This window comes from Microcaecilia unicolor, unplaced genomic scaffold, assembly GCF_901765095.1.
Source record: "Microcaecilia unicolor unplaced genomic scaffold, aMicUni1.1, whole genome shotgun sequence".
Lineage (NCBI taxonomy): Eukaryota > Metazoa > Chordata > Amphibia > Gymnophiona > Siphonopidae > Microcaecilia > Microcaecilia unicolor.
This window is the reverse complement of record NW_021963145.1, coordinates 21,438-45,680: the sequence shown is the minus strand read 5'-3', so window position 1 is coordinate 45,680 and position 24,243 is coordinate 21,438. Positions and strand designations below refer to the sequence as shown.

The window sequence follows — 24,243 nt, the reverse complement described above, 5'->3', positions numbered from 1 at the left end:
GAGAAGACAGAGACCATTGCTTGAGCATGGGGCTCTTTGAAGGATGTGCTACCAGGACAATCAGGACAGCTTGATGTTGGGAGGGAGAGATGGAGAAGACAGAGACCATTGCTTGAGCATGGGGCTCTTTGAAGGATGTGCTACCAGGACAATCAGGACAGCTTGATGTTGGGAGGGAGAGATGGAGAAGACAGAGACCATTGCTTGAGCATGGGGCTCTTTGAAGGATGTGCTACCAGGACAATCAGGACAGCTTGATGTTGGGAGGGAGAGATGGAGAAGACAGAGACCATTGCTTGAGCATGGGGCTCTTTGAAGGATGTGCTACCAGGACAATCAGGACAGCTTGATGTTGGGAGGGAGAGATGGAGAAGACAGAGACCATTGCTTGAGCATGGGGCTCTTTGAAGGATGTGCTACCAGGACAATCAGGACAGCTTGATGTTGGGAGGGAGAGATGGAGAAGACAGAGACCATTGCTTGAGCATGGGGTATAAGTACCTGAATGTAATTTGCCTCGAGCTGCCAGTGAACAGGCATGAGTTAAATCCAAAGAAAGGAAATAAATTCCCACACTGGTCTTGTTTATGACATTTTTATTTAGTTTTCTGTTAGTAACTTATTGAATAAGATCCTACAGTGCAGCTTTAGGTTCCTTAACACTTATTGATAAGACAGGATGCTTTCCACTACTCCTTCTGTCCTTTATTGAAAGTGCAATTAAGCTGTTTTGATTTTGAGGACACTGCTCTTCAAGGACTCTAAATTTTTCCAGGTTTTCCAGTGCAACCCAGAGGCCCAGCCAATATAGTTGGTCTGGGGATGCCATTGCCCATTCAGATTTGCCATGCCACAGCTGCTGAACCACCAGCCTGAGGACGTGCTGCAGCTCGGAAATGCAATATCACCCATGAAGCAGGGGTCACAATTATCATTGTCTTTGTCCTTGGTGCTGAACTTGCTACCTTCCTGGCTTTTGTGGTCCTGGTCGCCGTCATTTAGCCCTCGGAATGCATCTCCTGTGAGCAAAGACAATGCTTTTGTTAGTCATATTTCAGTGCAGGGGAATGGGAAGACCTGCCATAAACTAAGCATTTTAAATATTTGCAAGGCAAAGCACAATGGTGATACTATGCGCCTTGAAGGATATATATGTATGAGGAATCCTGTACACAAAGTATTATCCTGTGTATATGATAACACCAACTGGCATGAAGATCACACTAGTTAAATTACTGCCAAGAAGAAATTAGATGAACCATTTATCTCATTTGGAGCCCAGAAAGTACCAGAGAGTACAGAGCTCAGTATATACAGGTCCATAGCAGTGAATGCAAAGGTTTCTACAACCACTTTTCTATTGACCAACAAAGAGTTAAGAGCTCAGCTACAATTCCAGGGCTACAGTTGTATTCCTTTCACTTTTTATTCTAGGTATGTCTTTGCTAATCTCTCCTTCCAAAAGCCAGGGTTCTTTCTATATATGACATAGTTGTGAGTGCCCTTGAATTATATGCTTCATAAAACATGACAGGACTACAACTGTTATAATTTGGATTCTGGGGGGGGGGGGGGGGGGGGGGGGGGGAGAATTCCGTAAGAACATTGATGGGGAATAGCAATCAAACATCTGGAATACACAGCTCAGTGGCTTATACCTTCCATCATATATATAGGGTTCTATAGGCTCACCTAAGCTTATCTCAGGAACTGATATAGACTTTATGCAGCTTTTGAGTTGCAGGTTTTAAGCAGTTAAGACTTAAGGAAGTGCACTGTTCCAAATTTGTCCATTGACAAGGTGACCAGTATGGAAGCAAATCATTTTGGTGGTAACAGTAATTTTTTAAGCTTGTCCAGAGTCCATGTAATTCAACATATGCATCTACATCAGCTTCTGTGTATAAAGCAGTGGCGTAGCCAAGGGTGGGCCCAGGCCCACCCAATTTGAGCTCAAGCCCACCCAGTAGCAGCACACCTATGATGTGGCTAGCAGAGATCCCCAAGCCCCACCAGCCGAAAACTCCCAACAACTGTCCCTCCTGAATACCTTGTAAATAGAAGATCTTGGCCTGCAGCGAGCAGCGACTGACACATACTGTTCACACCAGCCCCACAGCTTTTCCTTTGATGTATTCCTGCCTATTGGAAACAGGAAGTTGCATCAGAGAGAAGGCTGTGGAGCCAACATGAGCAGTGCGTATTAGTTGTTGTTCGCTGCCAGTGAAAATCTGCTATTTAAAAGGTATGCAGGGAAGGGGGGATGTTTGAGAGACCATATCGCATGCAGGCAACAGAGGGAGAGATCAAATCACTCGTTGGATAGGGTGGAGTTCTGCCCACCTATCTTGGGCCCAGGCCCACCCAAAATTGGGTGTCTGGCTACGCCCCTGGTATAAAGTTATCCAACCTAACTGAATCATTCCAGGAGACAGAACTGGGGCCAGCTTTGGACTAATGCACATACTTTATAAAATATGCATTTAAGTTAAACCTGGAAATTGTGCATGCCGAAGAACAGATATAAATATATATGTGTGCTTGCTGTGGGCTAATTTTCAAAAAGAAAGTATGCATATGCTTTCCTTTTGAAAATTGATGCAAGTTATGCATATGCCTGCCACATAAAAGTTAGGCAAACTATCATAACTTTATCCTGAGGATGGTGAAGCAGTTAGCTACAAGACTGGAGGAGAAAGGGATGGTATTCTGAAACCAAGTGATGGATACGTGACATGAGAGCAACATTGCTTTAGGTAATCTTAGCTGAATACTCCCTCTTTCTGAAGTGTCCCAGTTATGACTTTCCTATTTACTAAGGGTTTTTGTTTTTAAATTTTTGTGCCACTAACAAGAATGCTCAGTGCATAGGCCAGGGCAGCAGTGTAGTTGGCTATGCTGCTTCCCTGGGATATGTTCTAGAGCACTGCATTTTGTCATGGTATTGGAGACATTTAATTTTTCAAACCTTCTAGGTAACTATGATGAAATCTTCCACGGAATCAGTGCTGAGTTTTAGAAAAATAAACAAACAGATAGGAAGGTGGAGGCTGCCACTGGTTCCAAGCTACTATCTGGCTACACTAGGGCCAAGGAAGCAATTTGCCACAGTTCAGAAGAGAACCAGCTCTGTGACCTGACAGAAAATCATACCACCTCTAGTGGAGTTACTCCAGCTTGGAACCAGCAGCAACCTCCACGTTCCTGTCTGGCTACACTAGGGAAAAGGAAGCAGTTATTCCTTGGTGTGAGGCATGCTCTTGACTATAGGGAATTATTTGTAAGCCTTACACATAAGCCATTGCATTAAAATTTGACTCCTGTATGGATGTCAAAGTATAAATCCAAGTTTGTTACTAAAATCGCTCTGGGAATTTGCTCTAACCTTAAACCACCATGGTCAAAAATTGTGAAACTTTAAAATATGGCTCTACGACTGCGATGGACAACCCAGTAGTATGAGAAGTCGCCATAAGAACTGTAAAATCATCCGTAATTGCATGACATTTATTTTTATTCCAAGCTATTGCTGGATGTTTAAAGCTGATTTTCCCCCAGGTGAGCAGGACTACAAGGGCACAGATGCACCGAGGTAAAACCAGGACTGACTGAGCCTGCCTAGATGGAATGAAGCCAGTTGGCAATCCTAAAGCAACAAAGTTCAGTCCTGGCAAACTCTCTGTCTCTGAGGACTGCAAACCCGTTTTCAGCTCGACTTGGTTGCAGTTCTCAGAGACTGGGAGTGAAGACCACCGAGTTAGAGGTTATGTGTGATGAAGCTATCCATAATGAATATCCTTGAGATCTCCAATATGTGTATATACACACACATACAGGAGATCTCATGGATATTCATTATGAATAGTGTCAACATCAGAGTAGATTTTTTTTTGTTACATTTGTACCCCACGCTTTCCCACTCATGGCAGGCTTAATGCAGCTTACATGGGGCAATGGAGGGTTAAGTGACTTGCCCAGAGTCACAAGGAGCTGCCTGTGCCTGAAGTGGGAATTGAACTCAGTTCCTCAGGACCAAAGTCCACCACCCTAACCACTAGGCCACTTCTCCACACCACACTGAATACTCCCGAGGACAGTTTTCAGATTTAGTATTCTCCAAACTGCTTCAGGAGTGGTCTAATAGAGCAACAGGCTTGGAATCAGAAGCCACAGGTTCAAATCCCACTGTAGCTCTTTGTAACCTTGGGCAAGTAATTTAACCCTCCATTAGCTGAGGTGCGATACTGGGTGGGTCCTGGAAGCATTGCCAATCCAGAATACACCCTCCTATGTTGGGCAGCATTGGTAAAGTGGTACCTCACACAGTGTGAGAAGACAACAGCATGATACAGGAATGGTTTGCCAAGAAAAGCACAAGAGGGGGGCCCTCACTGTGTGGTCACCAGGAGTCAGTTCAATGCAAGGGTACATGTGAATCTGGAATTGCCTCAGATTCAGTTGTTCAAACAGAAATTCTTCAAGAAAGAAAAATCTTTGGTTGGTCTTTCTTGGATTCGAGTAGGATAGAAGATGATTAATGCACTCTTTTACCATCCCAGTCTCCTACAATTACAGCTGTCATGTCTATTTTTCTACTTTAAACATTTTCCAGTCTATCTCGCATGAAAATATATCATAGCCCAGGAACCTAAAGGAAGGGGACAGTGGGAAAATTATCATTTAAATCAAAAGATGAGTCAGTCTCCTGAAGAGAGCAAGTGTGAGAGTGGATCGTATTATAGTAACACACTTTCATCTGTATCTCAAGATACGTTTTAAATAGTGATGGGTAGTTGCAAAGTCTCTAGCAACAAACTTTGCTTCAGTTCATAAAGGGAAAGTGAGGCTCATTTTCAAAGCACATATTTACAAAGTTCCACAGGCTACTAGGTAACTTTATAAGTGCTTTGAAAACACACCTCCCTGTGTACTTTCCTTTGAAAATTGCCTAGGGATAAGTACCCATAAAGATATGGTCCTGTTTGTGTGTTGCTGCATTACCCACCCTCTTTCTGTCCTTGGAAATACCTCCATAGAATGCAAGTATGAATAGACATGAAATCCCTATGTGTCTGGACTTATTCACAAGAGAAACTGGCAATTTTCAGAAAGCCTATTTATCTGAGTAAAAAGCCATTTCCCCCACCCAACTTGTTTTTGAAATTTGCTTCTTGGGGAGTGGGGGGGGGGGGGGGGGGGGGGGAAGGGGATAATTTTATAATAGAGCATCTATAGCAAAGTTTTATGCCTGTTTTATCAAATACGCACACAGAACTAACCTTAATGGTGCACAAATTCTGTCACACAAATTGAACACCTGCGCCAAAGACGGTGCAAGTGCATGAGTGTTCTCTATGTGCGTTGTGATGTATGTTATAAAACACCCACACACATCACCCCATCTACCCAAACTATGGCCCCAGTCTACATGTAAGTAAATGCCATCTTGCCATATGTACTTATATGTGCATATCTAGCTACACAATTTCATTAGTAACTACTGCAGGTATTAAAAACAACAATGCTGGCCACGGGAGCTAAATTTCCAGATATTCAGTGCCACTATCTGGATATCTAGATAAAGGTAATCAGCTCCAGAATTTATCCAGCTAGCAGAAACCTTTGTTGCTATCTGGATAACTTATCCAGACAACTTAGCACAGTTTTCTATCTATCCTAAGTTATCCAGCTATTGTCACGATCTGGAAACGTTCCAGGATTGCCCTAGCTTTGCCCATACTCTGTCCAATCAGTGCCCTCATAGTGCAGAGGCAGTATCCAGAAAGTGCCTCTAAATATCCCAGTCAGGTGTGTTATCCGGTTTGCAGGGTGTGCTTTTGAATATGGACCCGAGTCTGTCACTGAGCAGAGCTGCTAATAGTCTGAAATCCTGGTAGCAACACAACTCTTAATTTGGCCTTACAGAGACTAACACCTTGCCTTGGGAAACAGACGTTATGTGTTTTAACACCAGACAGTATCAACTGTTGCCCTGGAAGCAGTGTGGGAGTCCTCCAACTGCATTGGTACCAGTAGGGGGTGGTGTTTCAATATTGAGTTTTCAGGCACTAGGGGCCTACAGGGCCTCTGGAGTCCTGTAGAACTTGCCTGTCTCTCTCGCTATTGAAAATGTATATTGAAACAGCATCACCACTGGCAAGAATGTAAGTGGAGGTAATCCACACAGCTTAGAGGGAAAATTGCCTGGAAGGTATGTCTGCACCATTTGAACCATGGTTAGCTTTCTTCCTTGACAAAACACTAAGCCTTTTCCAGAATCTTGCAGTGACCTGCGGCTCCTATTCTTTTAGTACTTGAGAGACTTTCGGCTTAATACTCACCTGCGGTTCCAGAATAAGCACCTAAAGAGAGCTGGTAGGCGCTTGCTTCATTGCCAACTTTGAAGGAATCGTATTGTGCAATGGCTGTCTCACCGCTGAAGGCCTGCAGACTCACGACTAGCTGTGCCTTCTTGTTTGGCTGGTTTGTCAGGAAATAAAAGTTGTCTAGGCCCTGCCAGACTTCACCTGGAGGAGATTTTAAATTATTTTGTAAAGATTGCTCAGACGTCACAGCTTTAAAGTACCATTGGATAACTCAAAAACAAATATATATTTCTCTTGATTTTGGCTCATTCTATGTACTAAGGGGAAAATCTGCAGAACATTTAAAAAAGTTCTTACCCTAAGGAACCCATTCTATTATTATTAGGGCCAATATTCAGATAATAACCAATACCAGAGTCTTCACCTACCTGAAGGGTTTCCAAATCCTGTCTTATACCCTGCCCACGTTTTCTCAAAGTCCAGAGAGTTTTCACCGTTATGTCTCTGAATATTTTAAAATAAAACACTGGCCACAGCATTTAACAATTGCATATATTCACCCTAAAATCCAAACTTTGGAGAGCAAAAATAATAATATAATAAACTACTTTTTGCTCAAGACAGAAAGGGAAGAGAATTTGGGCTAAAATAAATATTATTTAACAAAAGAAAACCAGAACTCCCTGCCCAGGATAACCTACAGAGATGGCCTCCAACAACGGCTATTAGTACAGATTTCACTTGGAGCCCTGAAAAAAAAAAGCCACAACAGAAAACAACTCCCTACTAAGGAAGAAAAAAAACTGAGGTAATAAATAAAAATGGGGCATCTGGTATTCCAAAAAATGTTCACCCTATTCATATAGTGACGTAGGTCACCGATACCAGCTAAACATATATCAGTAACATTCAGCCACTATACATATAGCTAAGCAGTTTAATGTCTTCTGATCTTATCTATCCAAATAGTGCCATGTGGTATACGGTCTGTGCCAGAGCCGGTGGTGGGAGGCGGGGCAGACTTATACGGTCTGTGCCCTGAAGAGGACAGGTACAAATCAAGGTAGGGTATACCAGGGGCATAGCCAGACACCCAATTTTGGGTGGGCCTGGGCCCAAGATGGGTGGGCAGAAGAACTCCACCTTGTCGCACAAATGATTTGGTCTCTCCCTCTCTTGCCTGCATGCCATATGGTATCTCAAACATCCCCCCTCCCCCGCATACCTTTTAAATAGCAGATTTTCACCAGCAGCAAGCAGCAACTAATACACACTGCTCATGTTGGCCCCACAGCCTTCCTGCCGATACAACTTCCTGTTTCCGCATAGGCGGGAATACATCAGAGGGAAGGCTATGGGGCCGGTGCGAGCAGTATGTAACAGTCGCTGCAGGCAAAGATCTGCTATTTATAATGTATGCAGGAGGAACAGTTGTTGGGAGTTTTCGGCTGATGGGGCTTGGGAATCCCTGCCAGCCACATCATAGGTATGCTGCTACTGGGTGGGCCTGAGCCCAAAGTGGGTGGGCCTGGGCCCACCCAGGCCCACCCTTGGCTACGCCACTGGGGTATACACAAAAAGTAGCACATACGAGTTTATCTTGTTGGGCAGACTGGATGGACCGTGCAGGTCTTTTTCTGCCATCATCTACTATGTTACAGAGAGTTTCAGCAGTACTAGCTGCTGAAAATCTATGGACAAAGGACTTACATGTTTAGTGGCAGTCGCTAAGGGCTGAAAAAAAATTAGTGTGAAGGTCCATTCTATAAAATGGTGCTCGGGTTGGACACCGTTTATAGAATGGCATTTGGTGCCAGGAACCACACCCAATTTTGGGCGCGATGATTTATACCAACTGAAACCTGGACTAAGTTCTCGTGCCTAAATTAGGCACGGATCTCCCTTATTCTGTAACACTGCATCTGCCCGTGACCCCACCCATGGCCACACCTCCTTTTCAGATCTGCACGTAAAATTTACACTTCCATATTAGTGACTAAAGACACAGGCATAAATTCAAATTATTGCCAATTAGTGCTATTATTGGTGCCCAATTATCAGCACTAATTGGCTCATTATGCAATTACATTGTATGCGCAAATTGGATGCATGCCCAAATTTGCACATGCAATTTTGAGTACCATATATAGAATTAGGGTATAAATGTATAAGCCCTTAGAACATTGACCCACTTGTTATTTGGTATAGGACTGCCAGATACACATTTTATGAAATGTGACTTGTGTGGTCACCGATAGCATCACAAACTATATTTTCAAGTTATAGGATGTTGGCTTTATAAAGGGGGCAATTTTCCAAACTGGGTACACTGATGCTCAGTTTGTGGACAATTGTGCTCATGAGCTTTGCACCAGTTTTCATAAGAAAAATGTACAAACATGCTTTCCCTTTTGAAAATTGCTCAGGGAAAAAGTACCCACAGAGATGTGAACCTGCTTTTTCTACTTTCCACTGAAAATAACACACAAAGATTTAAAAATGTATTCTATGCATTATTTCCCTCCCCTGCCCTAAATGCACTTCTTGGAAAGCCTACTTTTCTACCAAAAATTATGGAGGTTGTTGGTCCTTGGTGTGCTTTCAAGCAGGCAAATGATGGGCAATTTTCAAACAGACAGGTTACCTGGATAGTTATTTCCCTCCATAGATAACTTCTGAAAATTGCACATTTTGGTTGCCACCCTGTCACCGCCCCCCCCCCCCTCTGCTGCCGCTGTACATCTTAGCTGGTGGGAGTCCAACCCCCACCAGCTGAAGCACCACTGTTGCAAATACCTTGGCTGGTGGGGGGTCCCTAATCCCCACCAGCTGAAGACTTCGTCCAGCGCTGGACGTGAGGGGAAGACAGCAGGGCAGGCAGTGCGGCACTGCCGCCGCAGACCAACACTGGACAAAGTCTTCAGCTGATGGGAATTAGGGACCCTCACCAGCCAAGGGGGGGAAAAAGTCACTAAGCACCCTTCAAGGACAGGGAAATACACTAACTCACCTTGAGCTACAACAGAAACGGAGCGAGAAAAATCCACATAAATAAATCAAGGAGGCATTTCTCCTTCACTCCACCTCTTTCCTAAGACAGACACAGATCATCCCGTTAACTGTAACTACTCTATTTGGATATATTTACTTTCTTTTTGAAGGAATTCACTCAAGCCGGTATACAGCAAGAATAAGCAATGAACAATATTGATTGGAAAATTTGGAATATATGCCGAAATAAATGTATTTATTGAATTGGATGTTGTAATTTCTTTACCTTTTGCTAATTTTCTTAGTTGCATTTAATAATTATATATAAAAAAAGTAGAAATTAAAAAAACAAAAAACACAAGATTAGCACCCTCTGTCAAAAGGGTTTTTAACATGGGAAAAAAACCTGAGCAAAGTGCAGCACCATGACCTTGTGTGACTTTAGCATCTGAGAATGGTAAGATATTGATTTCGAAATCTTTATTTCAAAAAAAGAAAGATGCTGTGTTCTGTGAGCCAAATTTCATAGCTGAAACTCCATGGCAGCTAAAGTTGCACGTTTCTTTAAATTTCCTTCTATGTGTTTAATTTCTTTATCTGGTAAAGATTATGGGGCCCTTTAACTAAGCTGCTTAGGTGCCTACGCGCATGGAATGCATGCCAAATTGGAGTTACTGCCCGGTTACTGCGTGGCCCTTGCGGTAATTTCAATTTTGGCACGCATCCGCTATGCGCTTCTGGAAAATAATTTTTATTTTCTGGCGTGCGTAACAGACACACACCAAGTAGCATTTGACACGCTGAAGTCACTACCGCCCAGATTCTTTACCGCTAGGTCAATGGCTGGTGGTAAGGTCTCAGACCTAAAATGGATACGCGGCAATTTTGATTTTGCTGCATGTCCTTTTATGGCAAAAAAAGGGCCTTTTACAGACACGCTAAAAAAGAAATGTATCGGCACGCACCCAAAGCCCATGCCTACACTACCGCAAGCCATTTTTCAGCATGCCTTTGTAAAAGGACCCCTATATATTTTTTGGTCCTGCACAGCTGGAGCAGCTTTTGCTGGAACATGAGAACATTGCTTCCGATTCTGTATCTCAATCTTGAAAATGGGAACTTAAACTGGGATACGCATCCGGTTTAGGAAACAGAATGCTCTCTAGTATATTTAATTTCCTATACTTCTTTATTATGGGCCAGATTTGTCCTCGATGAGGGTTAGTTGGGCTGGGTCCCATTTTGGGAACTGATTAAACTGCTATATAAATAAGTGCAAAGGACCTAATTAGTCAATCACAATGTAATAAAACGTGCAATGATTTTCAGTGGTATTATATGGCTAATGCAGCTGAAAATCATAACTGGCCTTGGCCAGTAGAACTTATCTAGGTGCATAGAAGCCAGCTCTGTGGGTGCTGATGGATGCTGAGCACCTCAGTTCCTTCACTTGTGTCCTGGGGGAGTAATTTGTATTCTGTTTGGCACCTTCAATCATGTTGAAATGTTGGGGTTTATGTGACTGGCAGGTGCTGCTGCCCAGATAAATGCTTTTGCATATTGGGATGCAGGATGTTAGATTACAAGTTTTAGGGGAAGCAACCTAGCCACTGTCCTTGAATCTGTAACTTGCCTTGAACACAGGTTTGGAAAGAACAGTATTAAGGCTCAAAGTCTAGAGTCTGAAGGATCTCCACTGACTTCCAGTTAAAATTGAGAATTCAGTTTAAAACATTACTGATTTTTTTTTTATTGAATGCTTTGGCCCCAGTGGCCCTTTGTGCATTGTGATCCACAGACACATTAATATTAAATATACCATTTTTTAGGCAAATAAGGTTAGATAACTATCGTTTCTCAATTTTTATGACAACTCCCCCTTTGGCTTTCAGCAAAATGAAAAAAAAAACAAAAAACAAAAACAGAAATCAGTTACATTTTCATACACATCTGAAGGCTCATCTGTTTTGGAGGGCTGTTTGACTTGTAGTATACAGTTTTGAATCATCTGGTTCAGATTAGATGACAATAAATTGGACCTTATTTTATATTGGTTTTGTTAAGCTTATTGTGCATGTTCATTGGTTGTGGATTGTGCAAATTTTAAATAAATAAAAATAAATAGATCCTGGACTACGTGCTGTGTGTGAGACAAGGATAATAACCAATACCAGAGTCTTCACCTACCTGAAGGGTTTCCAAATCCTGTCTTATACTCTGCCCACGTTTTCTCAAAGTCCAGGGAGTTTTCACCGTTATGTCTCTGAATGACAGTCCACCCTCCATCCTCGTTCATCTCACAAGCGACCTGTGCATAGGGAGCCATGCAAAATAAGCTACTGCTGTGCAAAGCGGTTCATTTAAAGAGTGCGAGTCTCGTGTTGGTTAACCAACAACTCCTCTTTTACATTATGTTTTGCATTACACAAGTTCAGGGAATGATTTCAGAATGTAAATGCCACTGCTGTCTTTTCTACATGGTCCTTATTCAAAAGCCATAATCGTGATTTGCACATGTAAATACTACACACATGTAAAAGCCAATTGTAGAAAACCGGTATTTACAAATGTAGATTGCATGGGGGGGGCGGGGAGGGGGGGTCAGACTGATAGCATAGAATGTTGCTACTGTTTGGGTTTCTACCAGGTACTTGTGACCTGGATTGGCCATTGCTGGAAGCAGGATACTGGGCTACATGGATCATTATGGCTATTTTTACATTTTTATGTTCTTACCCCCTGTATCCCCCATGTCCATGTTGGGATTTACAGCTGCTCCCTACCACATATGTGTATTTTAAAAGTGCTCATTTTGGCCAGCCCTGTACAGGAAGAATTAAGGGAAGCATCCTCCTAATCTTCCATGGTTTATCTCCTCCTCCTCCAAATTGAAACAAAATAAAAGATTGTGCCCTCTGCAGTTGATTGGTAGGACATAAATAGCTTTCCAAAATGGCAGACATAGAGGTGTTAATGCCAACATATCCAAGTGCAAGTTCTGAAATACTCTGTTACATGTGTAAATCTTGACGCTTACATGTGTAAGTTGCTGCATTTCCTCTGTTAAATTTCTATATTATTATTAAGTACATAAGTACATAAGTACATAAGTAGTGCCATACTGGGAAAGACCAAAGGTCCATCTAGCCCAGCATCCTGTCACCGACAGTGGCCAATCCAGGTCAAGGGCACCTGGCACGCTCCCCAAACGTAAAAACATTCCAGACAAGTTATACCTAAAAATGCGGAATTTTTCCAAGTCCATTTAATAGCGGTCTATGGACTTGTCCTTTAGGAATCTATCTAACCCCTTTTTAAACTCCGTCAAGCTAACCGCCCGTACCACGTTCTCCGGCAACGAATTCCAGAGTCTAATTACACGTTGGGTGAAGAAAAATTTTCTCCGATTCGTTTTAAATTTACCACACTGTAGCTTCAACTCATGCCCTCTAGTCCTAGTATTTTTGGATAGCGTGAACAGTCGCTTCACATCCACCCGATCCATTCCACTCATTATTTTATACACTTCTATCATATCTCCCCTCAGCCGTCTCTTCTCCAAGCTAAAAAGCCCTAGCCTTCTCAGCCTCTCTTCATAGGAAAGTCGTCCCATCCCCACTATCATTTTCGTCGCCCTTCGCTGTACCTTTTCCAATTCTACTATATCTTTTTTGAGATACGGAGACCAGTACTGAACACAATACTCCAGGTGCGGTCGCACCATGGAGCGATACAACGGCATTTTAACATCCGCACACCTGGACTCCATACCCTTCCTAATAACACCCAACATTCTATTCGCTTTCCTAGCCGCAGCAGCACACTGAGCAGAAGGTTTCAGCGTATCATCGACGACGACACCCAGATCCCTTTCTTGATCCGTAACTCCTAACGCGGAACCTTGCAAGACGTAGCTATAATTCGGGTTCCTCTTACCCACATGCATCACTTTGCACTTGTCAACATTGAACTTCATCTGCCACTTGCACGCCCAATCTCCCAGTCTCGCAAGGTCCTCCTGTAATCGTTCACATTCCTCCTGCGACTTGACGACCCTGAATAATTTTGTGTCATCGGCGAATTTAATTACCTCACTAGTTATTCCCATCTCTAGGTCATTTATAAATACATTAAAAAGCAACGGACCCAGCACAGACCCCTGCGGGACCCCACTAACTACCCTCCTCCACTGAGAATACTGTCCACGCAATCCTACTCTCTGCTTCCTATCTTTCAACCAGTTCTTAATCCATAATAATACCCTACCTCCGATTCCATGACTCTGCAATTTCTTCAGGAGTCTTTCGTGCGGCACTTTGTCAAACGCCTTCTGAAAATCCAGATATACAATATCAACCGGCTCCCCATTGTCCACATGTTTGCTTACCCCCTCAAAAAAATGCATTAGATTGGTGAGGCAAGACTTCCCTTCACTAAATCCGTGCTGACTTTGTCTCATCAGTCCATGTTTTTGTATATGCTCTGCAATTTTATTCTTAATAATAGCCTCCACCATCTTGCCCGGCACCGACGTCAGACTCACCGGTCTATAATTTCCCGGATCTCCTCTGGAACCCTTCTTAAAAATCGGAGTAACATTGGCTACCCTCCAGTCTTCCGGTACTACACTCGATTTTAGGGACAGATTGCATATTTCTAACAGTAGCTCCGCAAGTTCATTTTTTAGTTCTATTAATACTCTGGGATGAATACCATCAGGTCCCGGTGATGACTTGGGGGTAAAATCCACTGTGTATTTCTAGGATAAGCAGCATAAAATCTGTTTTACTGTTTAGGGATCTTGCCAGATACTTGTGACCTGGATTGGCCACTATTGGACCTTCAGTCTGTCCTCAGTATGGCAATACTTATGTTAATACTTCTAAATGGATGCTCTAGCCACATACATCTGCATTCTTGCACCTATGTTAGAAATAGATCTACACTGTCAGATCCTTTTCTAAAATATTACTGGAATTGTACACATTCCAGCCTGGATGCAGCAATTCCAATTTCTGTGATCTACCTAAAATGGACCTTAATATGTCATTGCTAATTTGGTATAATGTTTGCAGAACAGAAGATATGCGACTTTTGCATTTCAATCAGGTACAAAATGCAAACTGTAAATCCTCTGGGGAGAGGGAAATATTCTGTGTGAATGTTCTTTTCCTTGAGCTACTACTGAAAAAAGGTGCGAGCTAAATCCCAAATCCCTTCTCTACCCCTTAGTTTACAAAAATAGACATTGCAGCTGGATCACAAATTTTGGAATCTCTGATCTATGTCAAATGAAAACAAAACAAAACCTTACCCCCCCCCCCCCCAATGTTTACCAAGCCATGCTAGTGGCTGCCATTGCGCTGATGCTGACACAACCCATTCACTTTAAATGGGCTGTGTGGGTATTGCCGAGTGGCTTAGTAAACAGTGGGGTTAGATTATGATTTTACTTCTGCTTGTAAGCCATGGAGTTTCCCTAAGTATTGGTCTAAAAATTCAAAACTCCTGGAATACTTTTTTTTTTTTTAATCATGTGTTCTTCATTAACTTTTTAATACATACGAGTCTATTAAAGATTCAAGAAACATTTCCTTGTGGTCATAATGGATATTAATCTCAGTGTCCTATGAAGTTTTGATACTTTTTTTTTTTTAAATTAAGGAAAAGATGATCTGTAGATCTACCTGGAAAGATTGTGTGGCTCCTGCTGGTTTTATCCAGTATACTCCACTGGCTGACGAAGGATTCTTCTTCCTGATGTCGGAACAATCCTCACCTTTGAAACAGAAAAATGAAAGAATAAGCAATATGTCAACTACGGATGAAAAACAGGTGTAGCATCTTTTTTGGCTAATTTCTTTTTTTTTTTTTTTTTAAACAAAAGCACCAAGATTTGACTACTGCTGCTGCAGAGGTCTATAATCCAAAACAATTATCGTAGGCATCGAGGCCTCAGCATTAAACATCTTTATACTGTATATAGTTCTGATGTCACATTAGTCCTCTTATCACTTCTTAAAAATGCAAGAAATTCCACATTAGTTAAGAAGCCTATTGCTCCCTGGGGTGTACAAGAAACCTTGTATATTTTTAAGATTCGAAAACAGTCCACTTGTTGGGATCCTCTTTGGCTTGCCCTGAAATTTTGGAGTGAATAGGACTCACAACATAGTATATAAATGTAGATATAGATATATTAGTGGTTCTGAACCCAGTCCTGGGACACACCAATCCAGCCTGGTTTTTAAGGTAGCTACAATGAATGTACATGAGATAAGTTTGCATAGAATAGAGACAGTGCGTGCAAATGTATGTCATGCCTTTTCCTGGTGTGTATTCTGAAAACCTGACTGGCTTGGTATGACCCAAGGACTGGGTTCAGAACCCCTGATGCAGACCCACATGAGCTCTCCTCCCTTTGCGAAGCAGGCTAACAATAGTATCTCCATTAATTCATTAAATTTGGTTTACAGACAGATTTGAGTGTTCTACACACATTGCATTAGTTGGTGTTTTCAAACAGTAGGAAACATGAAGAAGAATCAGCTTTCTCTACTTGGACCAGATGTAACAAGAGATTTAATTTGAACTTAAAGAGAAAACTCCCTGTGTCTAATTGAGCCACTAAATCTCATTGTGTATGGCATTAGACAAGTAAGCAAATCCTGAACCAGACAATCAGAGCTTACATTGTGGTCAAAATGTTTTCCTGTAATGCATCTCATGTTTGTTTTCAGTACATTCAGTGATCAGTTCAAAGCTGAAATTAATACACATTGCATGGTAGATAGATCTTCCTTAGATCGAGAACTGTGAAATCAGCAATATAATTGCATTAATAGAATTTACTTGTCACCATGACATATGCTATGCTCCGCTCCTGTGCAAGATTTAAAGTGCTAAGGCGTTCCCAAAGCTCAGGCCATGATTGGAAGGCTCTTCAGGTCCACATCTCCCTTTTCATCATATGTAATCTGTTTACTACTCAACAAAATGGCCAGTAACTTTTACAAATGTATGTAATGTCAATGGAACCAGATAATATGATGTCACTTATTCATAATATTTTTTCCTGTTTGAAATATATAAATTCCAAATGGCATAATAGCTCACATAAATAAAGTTCAGAAATGTCTTACCTTCTGGAAGAGGTACTTTCTGTCAAAAGAAAAAGTATATATTTTACTTTGGAAGTGCAGCAATCTTACATTTCCCCTCCCCCCTAATAAAATGATTTGCAAGTTAAATTGGTTATCAAGAAAATTGGTGCAAGACATCTTGCCTTCTACTGTGGAGGGGCATTTTCAATATTTCGTCTAAGTCTGAATTGAGACTTTTACAGAAAACATCACAACCCTTCTAGCTCACAGCCATAACTGAACCAGAAAAATGTCTAAATTTCTGGTTTGATTATAGCTTGGAACTATATGCTTCATGCTCAACACATTCATCTCTAAGACCATTTAATTAAAAAAAATCCCCAGGGAAAAACTGGCCACATAGACATCCCAGCAGTGCAGAGGGGCAGCCCAGTGGACTTCACATTAAAGGACCCAGGTACAAATCCCACCTAAACCCCTTTATATTGTACAGTGAGCCCTTCAGAACTGAGAAAGCCTACGGTACCTAAAGGTCCACCATTACAATAGACCTCAGACTTGCAGGTCAGTTATAGAGTTAGGTTTAGGAGGTATTTGTATGTTCCAGAAGGGCTCACATATTTGTACTGAAATGAAAGAGTTAAAGTGGGAATTGAACCTGTGCCCCATTGTTCACTGTCCACTGCACTGACCACTAGGAATGGCCATAATATAGAGAGCTGTCATAACGCCTGATATCTACTGTCACATCTTGGGGAGTGGGAGGGGTTCATTGACCACTGGGGTATTAAGAGGGGGTAATGCATTAATCCCCTCAGTGGTCAGCTGCTCTGTTAGGGCACCTTTTCTGAAACAGATCTATATAAAAACTTCTTTTTTTTTTTGCCCTGGGCCTTTGTCTGTGTTCCATTATCGCTGAAAAACATCCAGATTTTAAACCTGTCCAAGTCCCACCCAAAACATGCCTCCAATATGGCCCCCCCCCCCCTGCAATTTAGATGGACTGCAGAGTAAAACATCCCAATTCCGAGTTTTGAAAATCATGACTTTTAGACATTTTTGCAAGAAGACAGCCATCTGCTGCGTTGTGCCACTTTGGAGGTGTTTTTTCTCTTTTGAAAATGAGTGCCATAGCGTAGTTCGCAGGGTGTATTCAGTAAGCCACATTCACAACAGGCCATCAGTTTTTCGGCAAGGTTTGTGGCTGCCCTTAAGACTCTGTTCTCTTTTTGCTTTCTCTCATCTTACCCCCCTCAGCCAAGCAAGGTCTCTTACCTGTGGTCTGACTTGGTGAAAAGAGAGGCATAGTAGTATTGCTATGCCAGAAAAACATTTTAGTGAGATTGCCGGATTCATTTTCCTTAATAAAACCAGAAAAAAAAATGTGTTAGAGCCGTCCTTATCCTTTGCCTATCTCCTTTCTATAAGCACAAATGATACAATTCAAACACATTTGTAGTACTTAAAGTTACTTTAAAAAGCATAGAGGCCCTTTCATGCATGGCAACAGGCTTGCCGGGTACCAATCTGGAAATACCACCAGGGTACTGCAGGAGCCCGGTGGTAGTTCCCATCCCCAGCGTACCATTTTGGGTGCTATGGGAATTAATTTTTGTAGCACCAGAACTTAACCGACAGTAATCAGATATTGCCGTGTGCTGCTCAGTTACCTCCAGGTTAGCGTAGAAGCCCCTACTGCCATCTCAATGGGTGCCGGTAAGGGATCCCCACCAAAATCACTCTCATCTCTCCCTACATTCCCCCCTTGGAACTCCGTTCACTGGGTAAATCTCTCTTATCTGCACCCTTCTCCTCCACCGCTAACTCCAGACTCCGTTCCTTTTATCTTGCTGCACCATATGCCTGGAATAGACTTCCTGAGCCAGTATGTCAAGCTCCATCTCTGGCCGTCTTCAAATCTAGGCTAAAAGCCCACCTTTTTGATGCTGCTTTTAACTCCTAACCCTTGTTCACTGGTTCAGAACCCTTATTTTATCATCCTCACTTTAATATTCCCTGATCTCTTGTTTGTCCTGTTTGTCTGTCCTAATTAGATTGTAAGCTCTGTCGAGCAGGAACTGTCTCTTCATGTTCAAGTGTACAGCGCTGCGTACGTCTAGTAGCGCTGTAGAAATGATGAGTAGTAGTAGTAGTAAAATGGCTGTGCGGTAAGTGGTTCACTTACTGCAGAGCCATTTCTTTTCGTCAAAAACGGACAACCTTTTACCCACTTTGGTAAAAGGGGGCCTCAGCGCACATTAAAAAAAACCCACATGCCAATGCTAGCGCAGGCTCCCTTTTACCGCAGCTTTGTGAAAGGACCCCATAGTGCTTTGCTTACTGTTCTTTCAAGCGATCCTTGTTCAGAAGTATCCTGAATTTTGGTAACCTTTGAAAAGTTATTGCTGCTGCTCGCCAGTAATAACTTACAAGGTTATCCAAGACGTGACTTATAAGCATGAACCCTGCAGCTAAAAGTTGTCTGTCACAGCTACAGCTAGCTCCAACCCACAGTGCCAGGCATCCACTTCCCTTTTGCTGGGCTGCTGCTCAGATGGCATCAGAGGGGGAAACAGCTGACGCATGATGATTCAGAGCCCTCTTTAACCACAACAAATGAAGCTTTGTAAACTTCTGTTTTTCCTTAACTGGGAACATTCTTAAGGTATCCCTTAGCTACTCCGAAGCCTGTTTTTACAGCAGCATTAGTAGCACAAAGCTACCCATTCAACTGGCAAGGAAACAGAATCTTCCTGATACACATTGAGCCCTTAATCACTGAGAGATTATATCTTTATCAGGTTATCAATAGAAATCAAACAAAATAAAACATAGAAAAGAAAATAAGATGATACCTTTTTTATTGGACATAACTTAATACATTTCTTCATTAGCTTTCGAAGGTTGCCCTTCTTCGTCAGATTGGAAATAAGCAAATGTGGTAGCAGGTAGTATATATAAGCAGGGCCGTGCCAACCCGGTAAGCGAGGTAAGCATGGCAGGGGGGCGCCAACCTCTGGAGGGCGCCGCCGCGCCATGCTTACCGCCGCCACCTACCTCAGCTCCCGGACCCCGACAGCAGCGCTGGAGCCCGCCCATCCAACATCCCCTCGCATATCCTCCCCCGGGCAGTGGCGTAGCTAAAAACGGATTTAAAAAAAAAAATGCAGGCAGGCACATTTTTTAAAATTTGTGCTTCCTCCCCTCCCTTTCCTCCCACCTACCGTTCCGCAACACGCCTCCCGAGACCCAGCCCCTTCCCAAGCCTACCACCAACCACGTTCCGTTCTCCCTCTCATCCTCCCACCCCCGGGCCCCGACTGTCAAGTTTTCTCTTACTTTGTTGCAGCAAGAAGAAGCTGATTTGAGCCCAGCCGGCGTCGGATCCTTCCCTCTGCTTTCGTCACTCACGAGTCCCACCCTCGCGCAAACAGGAAGTGTGTGAGCGAGAGCAGGACTCGGAGGAGCGAGGGAAGGATGTGGCCATGTGGGCAGTGTGCTTTCGTCGTTGCTAAGGTAAGGTTTGACGGTCCGTGGAGGGAGGAGTGACAAAAGGGGCGCTGGACACGGGGAGAGAGAGGAGGGGGGAACAAAATGGCGCTGGACTTGGGGGAGAGAAAAAGGGGAAAACAAAGCGTTGGAGAGAGAGGGGGGGAAACAGCGGTGCTCGGGGGGGGGGGGGGGGGTGGAGAGAGGGAAAACAGCGGTGCTGGACTGGGGGGGGGGGGGAGGCTATCTAGACTTAACCCACAATGATAGTAAATGCTATTGAAAACAATAGCAAAAAGATTAGAAATAAGGGACCGCCGATGTGTGGGTCCATCTGTAAGAAGGGAAGAGGAGATGTTAGACTATGGGGGAGGGAAGGGCAGGACTGTTCCCAACTATGAGTAGGTAGGAGAGCTGATGCTGAGCTATGGGGGAAGGGAAGGACAGGACTGATGTTGAGTTACAAGGAAGGATGGGGAAAGGGGTAGGCAAGGGCAGCGCAGATGTTGGGGCATGAAGGGTAGGGAAGGGCAGAGCTGCAGAGATGCCAAGCTATTCAGTTCCAGGCTGGAGATTTTGGGGCAATCCTGGTTTTGAACTTATATCCCAAAACAGTGTGGGATTTGTAGTGCCCATTGAGTGCTTCGAGTCCCATAATGCAACAGCATAGAATGGGCAGAAATGCAGGACTGTCCCAAAATTTCCAGCCTGGAACTGGGTAACTGGAACTGTAAAGAGGCCCGGAGGGAGAGAAGAGAACATGGCTGGAAACGGTAGGAGGAGAGAGATGGGGAGAGAAAGAGGGGCCATGGAAAAGAGCAGGGGAGATCCAGGGACATGGAAAAAAGCAGGGGAGAGCCAGAAAGAGATGGGGAGAGAAAGAGGGGCCATGGAAAAGAGCAGGGGAGAGCCAGGGACATGGAAAAAAGCAGGGGAGAGCCAGAAAGAGATGGGGACAGAAAGAGGGGCAATGGAAAAGAACAGGGGAGAGCCAGGGACATGGAAAAGAGCAGGGGAGAGCTAGAGAGAAGATGCTGGATGGAAGGGGGTACAGAGAGAGAGAGAGAGAGATGAGTGGAAAGAGGGGACATGGGTAGGAGAGAGAGAGAAGCTGCTGGGGAGAAACTGGGGGAGACCCTAGCTGTCAGACTGAGAAAGGAAAAATGCTGGAAGGAGGGGTCAGAATGAGGGAAGACGCTGGTAGGGAGGGAAAGAGAAAAGACACTGGAAGGATGGGGAGAGAGAGGACATGCTGAATGGAAAAGGGTCGAGAAAGAGAACTGTCTAGAAGGAAGGGGAGATAGAGGGAGACAATGGATGGAAGGATTGAGAGAGGGTAATGGGTGGAAGGATGGAGAGAGAAAGAGGGATGACACTGGATGGAAGGGTAGGAGAGAAAGAGGGAAGGTGCTGGACATGGGTGGATGGAGGGGAAGGCAGGTGGGAGAGGAGGGTTGCTGGACATGGATGGAGGGGAGGGAAGACAGGAAGGAGATGCACGTGGATGAAGGGGAGAAATTCTGAACATGGATGGAGGGGAAGGAAGACAGAGGAAGGCGATGCAGATGGATGGAGGGGAAGGGAGAGAGAAGAAATGATCGACATGGATGGAGGGGAGGGAAGAGAGAGGAAGCAGATGAGATGAGGGAAAAGGGAGAAAACCTGCACATGGATGGAGAAAATAGGCAGAAGCTGGATCCACTGGACAATCAAGTCTGCAGAGGACCCAGCTTTTACTTACCAATGTAAGGCAAGAAAGGAGGAAAGTAAAGAAATAAATGGAAAGGAAGACCTGGAAATGGAATTAAGAGGACAGATAGCAGCAGAATCAGGTACCGGGCCAGCATGATCAGAAAAACAAAGTCACCAGACAACAAAGGTAGAAAAAATCATTTTATTTTCATTATAGTGTTTGGAATATGTGCACTTTGATAATCAAGTTCTCAACGTTAAAAGTTTATATTTATTTATTTATTTATGGCATTTTATACTAGACCGGGGGGGGGGGGGGGGGCGCCAACTGATAGTCTGCAGGGGGGCACCAGAGACCCTAGGCACGGCCCTGTATATAAGAGAAACATCAAAGCATTACTTTGACAGTCTGACAGAGTGGGAGGGTGGGGGTATGCATGGGGACATCAAAGCATATCATTGATATTCTAACAGGATGGGTGTGGATAGGTGAGGGGTGGGGTGATCAACAGAGAATACAGCTTTATGGTTTATAATGGGCTAGGAACCCCAGATCCTTGTTAAGTCCTTTCTGTTAGGTGTTAAAATATTCAATCATTCTGACTTCAAAGGTCTTACGTTCTTGTATGGTTTTAAAGTTACCTTTCAGGATTCTCACTGTGAAGTCACTGGTACAGTGTCCTGGTCCTGTAAAATGCTGACCAACAGGGGTGGGAGCCCTACTGGCACCAGTATTGTTCATGTGATGTCTATGTAGAATATCAATGCTATGCTTTGATGTCCCCATGCATACCTCCGACCCACCCCATCCTCCCACCCTGTCAGACTGTCATAGTAATGCTTGAATGTTTTCACTTATATACACTGTCAGCTAGCACATTTGCTTATTTCCGATCTGACGAAGAAGGGCAACCTTCGAAAACTAATCAAGAAATGTATTAAGTTATGTCCAATAAAAAAGGTATCATCTTATTTTCTTTTCCATGTTTTATTTTGTTTGATTTCTATAGATTCTACATGGAATGTTGCTATTCCACTAGCAACATTCCATGTAGAAGTCAGCCCTTGTAGATCACCAATGTGGCCGCGCAGGCTTCTGCTTCTGTGAGTCTGCTGCACGTACGTGCAGGACGTCAGACTCACAGAAACAGAAGCCTGCGCAGCCTTCTACATGGAATGTTGCTAGTGGAATAGCAACATTCCATGTAGAATCTCCAATGGTATCTATTTTACTGTCATAGTAATGCTTGAATGTTTTCACTTATATACACTGTCAGCTAGCACATTTGCTTATTTCCGATCTGACGAAGAAGGGCAACCTTCCACTCAGCTAGTAGTAATTATCCGCTCCACCACTGAAAGTTGTACACTAACTATCGGTGGTGGTGGTGGTGGGGGGGGGGGGGGGGGGGGGGGGCAGGGCAACACTTCTACGGTCTGTGCCGTGAAAATAGCAGATACTAATCAAGGTCAGGTATACACAAAAAGTAGCACATATGAGTTATCCTGTTGGGCAGACTGGATGGACCGTGCAGGTCTTTCTATGCCGTCATCTACTATGTTACCACGTTATATTAACCCTTTAGTGTCCAATGTTCCCATAATAAGCCATATGGGAACAGATCGATGGGGACATTGGACACTAGAGGGGTTTTACTTCCCAGATAATGTTAATTAAACAAGTCATTAGTAAACAAAAATATTGTGTAATGTGATCTAAAGAATTAACAGCTGGGATGACACTGCCCCCTGGTGCATCCTGCTCTCTCTCTCTCTCTCTCTTTGGCTATATTCAAATCCAAACTAAATAGCCATCTTTGGAGATTTACTTTTAAATCTAACCTAATTTCCCCCCCTCTTGTTGATGTTAACTATTTTTCTACAACCTTTTGGTTGATTCGTCTAGCAACGTGGAGCCTGGACTGTCACTTATGTGCACTGCACACACTCATGGCAGCACAGAAGAGATAAAGTGGTTGGGAGGCGGGGATAGTGCTGGGCAGACTTGTATGGTCTGTGCCCTGAAAATGACAGTTACAAATCAAGGTAAGATATACACAAAAACTAGCAAATATGAGTTTGTCTTGTTGGGCAGACTGGATGGACCGTGCAGGTCTTTTTTCTGCCGTCATCTACTATGTTACCATGTTGATAAGACGCATAATGCCCGAGACCATACCCACTAGGCTTCTGAGATACAAGCATACCCTCCCCCTCAGCTGGAAAAAATAAAACTGTGGACATTTAACATTTTCTTTCCTACCAGATAGACGCACTAAAGAGAATAAAAGCAGCTTCCAGTCCTCTCTCAGCAGATGTGAGCATTACCTGTCAGCAGAGACGCCTCACTGCAAGGACTGTGGCAATGCAATAGAAGTCAGAGGGAAGACCCGCTCTTATAAATAGGGAAGACCAGCACTTAGTCAGAAGGGGAGGGGCAGGGGTTGTGCTACCAGCTTAATCACTTGGGGGGGGGGGACGGTTTCAGGACTAACCACTTAGAGGAAGAGTGATTAGGGTGTTTCCCTGTCTGCAAAGCTGATGAGACAGGTGAAATTCGAAATTTCTGCTTAATACGTTGTTGTTGTTATTATTCATTTTGATGCAACCTGCAGAAGATGAGATCACAAATGACTGTGCTC

General features: G+C 43.5%; 1 protein-coding gene across 2 annotated transcripts; it reads right to left on the bottom strand.

Annotated features, from left to right (window-relative positions):
* Positions 1-579: 579 nt before the first annotated feature.
* LOC115459005 (angiopoietin-related protein 5-like) lies at positions 580-24,013 on the bottom strand. Of its 2 annotated transcripts, XM_030188868.1 has the most exons (8): positions 23,930-24,013; positions 17,696-17,780; positions 16,460-16,478; positions 15,005-15,096; positions 11,577-11,625; positions 6,755-6,826; positions 6,342-6,527; positions 580-1,019 (listed from the first exon to the last, which is right to left on the bottom strand). In XM_030188868.1, exons 2-8 carry the CDS (start codon positions 17,774-17,776, stop codon positions 721-723), a joined length of 798 nt encoding a protein of 265 aa, XP_030044728.1. In that variant the 5' UTR covers positions 17,777-17,780; positions 23,930-24,013; the 3' UTR covers positions 580-720. The 2 variants fall into 2 exon arrangements, with proteins under 2 accessions (XP_030044728.1, XP_030044727.1); XM_030188867.1 differs by lacking the exon at positions 6,755-6,826 and having other exon boundaries at positions 11,505-11,625.
* Positions 24,014-24,243: the final 230 nt, after the last annotated feature.